Source organism: Chinchilla lanigera, unplaced genomic scaffold, assembly GCF_000276665.1.
Source record: "Chinchilla lanigera isolate Chin_1 unplaced genomic scaffold, ChiLan1.0 scaffold00022, whole genome shotgun sequence".
Taxonomy (NCBI): domain Eukaryota; kingdom Metazoa; phylum Chordata; class Mammalia; order Rodentia; family Chinchillidae; genus Chinchilla; species Chinchilla lanigera.
This window is the reverse complement of record NW_004955423.1, coordinates 25,380,030-25,388,331: the sequence shown is the minus strand read 5'-3', so window position 1 is coordinate 25,388,331 and position 8,302 is coordinate 25,380,030. Positions and strand designations below refer to the sequence as shown.

The following is an 8,302-nucleotide window of genomic DNA, read 5'->3' as shown; positions in this document are numbered from 1 at the left end:
TGTGCCCCGGCGCAGTTTTTGTTCTGATGCTAGTGTAAGTGGAATTGTTTCCCCAGTCCCAGTTTTAGATTTTCATTCCTAGTGTATAGAAATACAAGTGATTTTTATATATTGATTTCATATCCTGACACGGGCTGGTCTTGAACTTGCAACAATCCTCCTGCCTCAGCCTCTTGAGTGCTGGGGTTACAGGTATGCCCCCCCACACCTGGCCAGAAGTATTGGCTTTAACAGCTCTGACTGCTGGGACAGTGAGCAGAAGGGCTGGCGTCGGGAAGCTCCGGCTGAGCAGCTCTTGGGCGACAGTTGGTGCAGCCTTTGTGGCCGTGCTTGGAGCTGGGCTGGCCCATGTCACGGCGGGAGCCCAGCCTAGAGCACCTGGCTCAGTGGCCGTACCCATGTGACAGGTAGAGTGGCAGCTCCGCTGAAGACATCAGGAGACCTCTTCTCACTGGAGCCGTGTGGCACACGCCTGGCATTGTGTGTGAGACCAGCGAGAGACTGGGAGCAGAGAGTGTCCCGAGCAGGACCGGGTCTCACGCCCATGTCCTTGCCTCTATCTCTGTCCCTTCTGCCCGGCCTGAGCCGGTGCCATCTGCATCCATGGCAGATTAGTTCTTTTCAGCATTCAAAAAAAAATGTTGCCCAGCAAGCCATCAAGCGTGCAGAAATCGCACCAGCGCACGGACCCGGGGAGCAAGGACCCGCCACTGTCACGCTGGCGTCTGCGCAGACAGCACATGTATCTTCAAAGCAGCAGGCGTGCTGCTAACGGGAACCCACAGAAAGAGCGCTGGGAGCCGCCCCTCGGCGTCACCAGGGTGTGCGCTGGCTCGCTTGTTTCGGAGGTGCAGATACTCACTAAGTTGTGCAAGAGTTCCCAGCGGAGTTAGGGGAGAATGCCACCTTCCGGGCTGCTTTTGCTTCTGGGAGTAAACCCTGCAGTTCTCTCTCAAATGAGCACACACATTTCCAGTTCTCGTGTTTCCGTAATCGTAAAACAGTTTAACAAATAATGAGAATTACGGTGTTAGGAGAACTTAAACATCTGTCTGTTTTTAAATTTATTAGGCTAAGGAAAAATCATCCAGCTGTCTTTGCCTGCCTACGGTGGGGAATGCAGAATATTCTAGGTGACACCCCAAGTCATGCAGAGCTGTGGGAAGGACCAGGACGAAGTAAAACGGCAACTGCAGCTCCGGACGTTGCAGTCCTGTGCTCAGTGAGGGCCTGGAGAGGGATCTGGCTACTGCGAAAGAAGCAGGAGATTGCTTTTATATCTGTCTGCTGAGCTCAGCAGGGCCGTCAGTGCAGGACAAAGCGCATCCCCTCTGCTGCGGGCGGCTCTCTGTGCTGTCCATTCCGGGGACGCGGCCCCGTCCCACCTGCTGTGGCAGCGTTGATGGAAGGTGTGGAGCACTAGCTGCATGGAGCGTTTGGTAGGTCTATAAAATATGGATATACGGGGACACACACACACACACACACACACACACACATCATCATCATCATCATCATCCAAAACAAGACAGTCTTAACACTCCCCTCAACACGAAAATTCAAAGCGTGACATTTGTGGAATTTCCAAGTAAAGAAATAATATATCCCCAGGTGCTGAGATTTCCACGCTCACTGAGACGTCTGACTGCGTGCTTGTGTTTCTCTTCTCCTCTCTTCTGAAACCTCTAGCAGAAAAGCCTGCTGGAGGCTTCTGACTGAGGGTACTGAAGCGATTTTCCCCCTGGACCCTCGGCTTCTCTCGCCCTCCCTGGAGCCGGAGCGCTGGCACTCGGGGTGCACCCTGCGCCAGCCTCGTGAAATCTGTCCCTCGAAGGGCAGAGGGGAAGGGGCTGCATCGGCTTCCGCCCGCAGAGTGGTTCTTCTCTCCTGCATGACCATGGAGCGTTGGTTTTCTTTCTTATTTTCATTTTTCAATCATGGGAGCGTGTGTAGGAGAGAGAGCTGGGGCTGGAGGGTCAGAGGGGCTGGACTTCCCTCCTGCGTGCGTCACCCTGACGGAGGCTCTGGGGATGGAGGCGTGCACTGCCGCAGTGTCTAGGTGTGTCACGGAGGGGTGGCTGCGGGGTCTGTGTTCGGTCCCACGCCGCTCTGCTTCCTAGCCGCCATGAACTGAGCAGCTTTGCTCCCCACACCCTTCCACCACGACCCCCCTGCCTCGGAGCGGCTGACCCTGGACTGAACCCCCCTAACCGTGAGCCTCCTTTAATTATGGGTGCTGCGTATTGTGTCCAGAAGGGAAAGCTGGCCTGGAGAGAGGGAAGCCCCTGTTTGGGCATTAGTTGGTGGCCTGTGACTTCTATTCCAGAGCGACTTGGTTAACTAGATCCTTTTCTCTAAGGCCTGTTTCTTCTGTGTGGATGCTGTGAAGAGTGGAGGCTGGCGGAAAAAAGACCTCACCTCCTTAGTGAGGAGCAGGAGAGGGACACCCTAACGGTACAGAACAGCATCACCACCACAGGATCTGTCCCTTTGCCCTTCTGAAGCCACACTTGCAGGGTGTGGTGGTGCACGACTGTTATTCCAGCACTCAGGAGGCTGAGGCAGGAGGATCACCATGAGTTCAAGACCAGTCTGAACTGCATAGCGAGACTCTGTCTAACATAAATTAAAAAAAAAAATAATAAAGCTGTACCTACTTTCCCTCCCCTGGCAGCCATGGTGTCTTATGTGGCTGTAATTTTATTCTTTTGGGACTGTTACATGAACAGAATCATGCAATGTGCAATGTTCAGGGGCTGACAGTCTCACAGATTCTTGGAGATTGCTGCATGTGTCAGTAGCCACTTACTTTTCATTGCACAGTAGTATTCCATAGTAGGAATGTATCACCTCTTGTTTGTCCATTGCTCTGGTTTGTCTGCTTCAAAGTTCATGTTGGAAGCTGGGCATAGTGGCAACACCTTAAATCCCAGCGCTGTGGGTGGCTGAGGCGGAAGGACCACAAGTTCTAGCCCAGCGTGGGTAGCTTAGTGAGTTAGTGAAAACCTGTCTCAAAATTAAATATAAAAAAGGGCTGGGAGGTTGCTCAGTGTGGGCAGGGGCTGAGCAAGGCTGGCCCAGAGAACGCAGAGCGCCAGGGCTGAGCCATGTGAACCAGCGGCGGGGACTGGGCAAGGCCAGCCCAGCAGGCATCCGGCCTTGGTGTCCTGCCTGCTGACTTCAGCATGGATAGCTCTGCGGAAGTTTTGCTTCTGTGTGCTGGGATTACAGGCGTAAGCCACCACGCCCGGCCACCCTCCTAGATGGGTTGATTGATTTTTAAAATTTTGAGACAGAGCCTCACTAAGTCACTCAGGCTGGCCTTAAACTTGTGATCCTTCTGCCTCAGCCTCCTGAGTACTGGGATTATAGGTATGCACCATTGCACCTGGCTTCGCTTAATTTTTATAAAAGCTGTGAGGTTTAGGTTGAGCACTCTCCCCACTCCTCCTTCTCTCTCTCCCTCCCCTTCTTTGGAGTGTGTCAGCATCAGCTGAAAAATCTATCTTTCCTCCACTGAATAGCTCTTGTCGGCAAAACCAGCCAGCACCTTCCCGTGGGTGTGTTTCTGGGTTCTTCATTCTATTGCTCTGGAGCGCATGTCTGTCCGTCTGGACACCAGGCTGTCTCGATAACCTGTAGCTTTAGCACAGGTTGTAATATCGGAAGGGTGACTCCTCCCTCTATTTCTGCGCATACACAGCCCTTCTCTCCTCCACCCCCGGAAGGCAAGTCAAATACACACGGTCCTGTGCTTGGTCGTAGCTCTGTGTGTATTTTCTGGAAACAGGAATACTTCCTGACGTAGCTGCAGTGTAGTTATCAACTTCAACTAATTTTCATGAAAAAATACTTATATTCTACCTTCCATATTTAATTTTCTTTTTTTTTCTTTTGCAAAATCCACCCAGCAACGTCCTTTGGAGCAAAGATTCCAACCGAGGTCCAGGCTAGGCTCAGGCGCTGCTTTTAGTTCCTGGATCTCTCTAGTCCCTCCTTGGGGCTAGAACACGTTTGCAGCCTTTGTCTTTCCCGACAGGGACACTTGTGTGCGACATAGCATTCCCTATTCTTTTATGGGTCCAGTCCTTAAAGTAGGTGTGGTGGTGCACAGGAGGCTGAGGCAGGAGGGTCACTATAAGTTCAAGGCCACCCTGGTTACAGCACCTGGCTGTGCTGCCTGACTGTGCACATGTTACTCAAAATGCACGTGGTAAAAGGTCAAATTTAGAAGGTTTATTACAGTAGCAGACGCACCGCCACAAATCCCTCTCAGATCCTCCCCAACTACCAACACACTCGTCCCAGCATCCTGGCCACTGTCTGCGGCAGCTCTGGAGTGCTCTCTCCTGAGGGTCTTTATGAGGCGTGATCAAAAACACAGCCAGCAGAAAGGCAGCTCCTAAAAACACGATGCTGTGTCCTCATCCACCTTATTCACAGGATCCGGCACCGTGAGACTTCCGGCTCCTCCCCAAAGTCAGAATGAGCAGGAGAGGGAAACGTTTTGAATGGATTCAGGACGCTGAGGCAGCCGGGACAGTGCAGCTAAAGACCCTCAGGAGAGAGGACGCCAGAGCTGCTGCAGGACGTTGCCGGGAGGGTGGGACAAGTGTGTGCGGAGTGAGAGGGAGAAAATGCTGTGAGTAGTTGTTCATCGAGGGGTGACTGAAACTTCCAGTGACTGCCTAAATAAAAATATTCATTATAGGGCCAGGCATGGTGGCACAGGCCTGCAATCCTAGCACTTGGGGAGGCTGAGGCAGGAGGATTCCTTCGAGCTCAAGGCCAGCCTTGCAAGTGAGATCCTATCTCACAAAACACTTTTTATTACAGTAAAACATGCGTTGGTTACAAACACCCATCCTTAGCACCAGGGCCTCGGCTCCAATCGGACACCCAAGGGAGGCTCCCAGCCCTGCAGTGACGGCCGCACCCTGAAGACTGTGAGCCTCTGACTGTGGGACTGGCCCGGTGACCTACACGCATTGCCAGATCCCGCCTGGGCCCAAATCGTCCAGACGAAAGGAGGGTGCGGATGCCCTCAAGTCCCTCTCTGCGCTGCTGGGAGCTCTCAGTGACACGGAGGGTCCTGGCTCTGCTGCCTTTTGGCTTCCTGCCCAGCAAGTGAGCCGTTCTGGAGCCTAGCGAGGGTTCACAGTCCGAGCTGCTTCCTGTGCGCTGCCGCGCTGTCAGCGGTGCGTGCTACTTATTTACTTTACTCTTTTAAAAATCATTTATTTAGAGACAGGGTCTCACTATGCAGTCCAAGTGGCCCTGAACTCGCTTATGGAGCCCAGGCTGGCCTGAAACTCATGGCGATCCTCCTGTCTCAGCCTCTCGAGTGCCGGGGTGACAGGCGTGCGCCACCACGCCCGGCCTTTTATTTTTATTCTTGCAATAATCTGTAGTTTACACACGAGAAAACCAGAAGCAGAGAGTCTGAGGAGCACAGCTAGTGCAGGTCCTGGCTGCTCGGGGCTTGTTTCCTTCCCGTCGCAGTCCGGCCGGAGGACCAGTGGCTGGTTGGTTGCAGGGGCGCATGGGGGGCCCTTGGTTTTCCTCTTCACTGATGGAGAAGTACAGTGTTGCAGAAGCCTGGGGAATAGACCCCCCCCCCCAGCTCTATTCAGAGTCAGCTGCAGCCTGCGCTCCACCCCGCCCCTGGCTGGGGCTTTCACCCTTTCAGTTTTGTTTGGCCAGGACAATGCGAAGCCTTCTTCCCCGGGCGGCCACCGCCTCTTTGTTGTCCCTGACCCAAGTCCCCGCCTCTGCGCTCAGGACGGCCTTGTCTGCCAGTGTGACTCACCGCCCCGTGACTCAGGGTGGCATTGAGGGGGCCGAGGGCCGCACGGAGTGGGTGACTTCGGGGCCAGCGAGCTGCTCATGCCTCCTCGGGCCAGGACCAAGACGGCACTGGGCCCAGTGGTGGCAGCGACTCCTCGGCACCTCGTGTGGAAAGCAAGGCTGCGTCCGCCCGTCCCTGTCCCCGGTAAGCGTTGGCCCTGGGCTGGAAGTGCGGTGGCCCAGACTTCTGAGAACTCCCAGTCCTGCGTGGAGTGGCCGGAGAGTCAGGGGCTCTGTGGCACGCTGCGGCAGGAGCCAGGCGTCAGGTGCAGACTTGTAACCCCAGCAGGACTCAGGAGGCTGAGCCAGGAGGATTGCCTTGGATTCAAGGCCAGTCTGGGCTACAGAGTGAGACCCTGTCTCAGGAAACAAAAACTAAACAAAACAAACAAACATGCACATATACACACAGTGTAGCAGGGCACAAGACAGGCTTTCTTATTTGATGATCCTTTCACCTTTAAACTTCTTTTTAAAAACAGATCAAGTAAAGATGGGTGGAGAGGCGCGCTCCGAGTATCCCCAGAGTGGACACGGGCTTCGGACTCACTGTGTGACTCTCATTCTTGCATGCTTGAAGCTTTTCATAGTAAATAATGAGTAAAGGACAGGCAGTCCTGAAAATGACTATGCTTTCTAAAACCCCACAATTATTTCTTTCGAAATAAAAACAGATGCCCGGCTCTACTTCCTTCTTCGCTGCCTCCAGTGTGGGTTCCCACACCCGGCCTGGGGCAGCTTGGTAATTAGTGGGGGCCCAGCGGGTCAGCAGCTCCTCCCCCGGCGTCCCCCCGCATCTCTGCTTCTCCCCAGAACCCCAGAGCCGGTTATTATTCCCACTAACTAGGGACCTGGGCTCCAGGCTGCGCGTGGCCGGGTCACAGGGGCCTCACTGACGCGATGCGCTGTCCAGCCCTGGGGGCAGCGCTCCGACCTGTGGACTCCGAGGTCTCAACCCCTGCAGCCCCACCCCGCGCCCTCGTTACCCTCAGCCCGCGAAGGGACGCAGCCCTGGCCTGAGTGGAGTCACCGCCCCCAGGCAGACCTGGGAGGCAGAGGGCAGCACCGCGTCGCTTCCCCGCACGAGGACGCTTCCGAAAGCCTGTGTGCGCCTCTCCCCTCCTCGCGCCCCAAAGCGCTCCCGCTGGGCACACCCTGGCTGGAGTCAGGGTGCCCCTGTCTCTGGCGCGATGTGTCTGCGGCCAGCGACTGTGCTGAAGGGGGTGCGTCCACGGCTCCTGCCATGTCAGGAGCACCGAGATAACCTGCGGGAGGGCTGTGGGCTCACGATTGCGGGGCTCCAGCTGCACCCCTCCCCCAGCACGGGGCGGGACAGGCTTTACGCGGGGCCTTCGCAGCCGGAGCGGAGCCGCACACGCGCCTCGTGGGCCTCAGCCGCCCAAGGGGAGCAGAGGGGAGAACTGTCTGCCGCGCGGCCGAGCACCGGGGTCAGACGCGCCTCGGCCTCGGGTAGTTCTCACAGGGCAGCAGCTAGCGGTCGCCTGGGGACCCGGGGGCCGCGGAAGCTGTCACCGCAGGCTCAGTGGGCCGGCGCCCTAAAGAGCGGGGGACACGGCGCCGGGTCCTCTCCCTGACGCAGCAGTGGGTAACTGCGCCCCGCGTTTATAGCGCCTCATCTGCCAAACGCGCACCTGCTCCGCTTTGATCTCAGACAGCCCCGTCCTGCAGACGTGGAAATTGACAGCAGAGTGGCTGAGTCCCGCCCTAACCTCTGGGTCAGGAGCTGGGGCGAGGGGCGGGGAGGGAGAGCTCTCCAACCCTCCTATCTTGACTGCCAGGCTTGCAGATTCTCCAGGCCAGTTTCTGGGGATGAGAGCTACAGCTAGTGTTTCTTTTCTCCCAGGTTAGATTTAGTTAGGTCAGTTAATCTCGTGGGTATCAGTTTGCCAGGCTGTATAATGGGCACAGACACCAGCCATCCATGAGGGCACCGGTGTCAATCACAATCTCTGAATGAAGGAAGAGACCTTCGGGGGCCCTGGCCCATCTGCCCTAGGTGAAGCGCGCCTTCGCCTGGCCACTATCTAAACCAGGCGCTCCGTCACCCAGTACCACGCTGTGTGCGTCCTCGGTCTGCGTCTACCCGTGGCCTCTCGGGATCGGCCCAGGTAGCGGGCCGGGGGCTCGGTCTCTCCGGTCCTGAGAGGCCCTAGCAGGTGGAACGGGCCGGCAGGGACAGCCCTGTGCGGGGCGAGAGAGGAAGCGGGGTGAAGGGAGGAGCGCAGCTGCGTGAAGACACCCAGCGCGCTCGGGCGACGACCGGGAGTTTTGGGGGACCCCGCCCCCGGGTCTGGCTTCCTCCTGCCTGTCCCCGCAGGGCCCCCAGGGACCCGCAGCCCGAGGCTCCCGCGCCGGGGTCGGGTTACAGGGCGGGGCGGGCAGCCCGAGCGCAGCGCCTGACCCGGACCGGTCCGCTGCGCGCTGGAAGCCCGGG

The 8,302-nt window shown here is 56.7% G+C and overlaps 1 protein-coding gene across 1 annotated transcript in view; it reads left to right on the top strand.

Moving 5' to 3' along the window:
* Positions 1-5,667: 5,667 nt before the first annotated feature.
* Dnajc6 (DnaJ (Hsp40) homolog, subfamily C, member 6) overlaps positions 5,668-8,302 on the top strand; it is a 113,206-nt gene continuing 110,571 nt past the window's right edge. Inside the window, exon 1 of the mRNA XM_005385302.2 lies at positions 5,668-5,992. Within this exon, the coding sequence (XP_005385359.1) occupies positions 5,887-5,992 (106 nt within the window). The 5' untranslated portion in view covers positions 5,668-5,886. The remainder of the gene's footprint in view (positions 5,993-8,302) is intronic.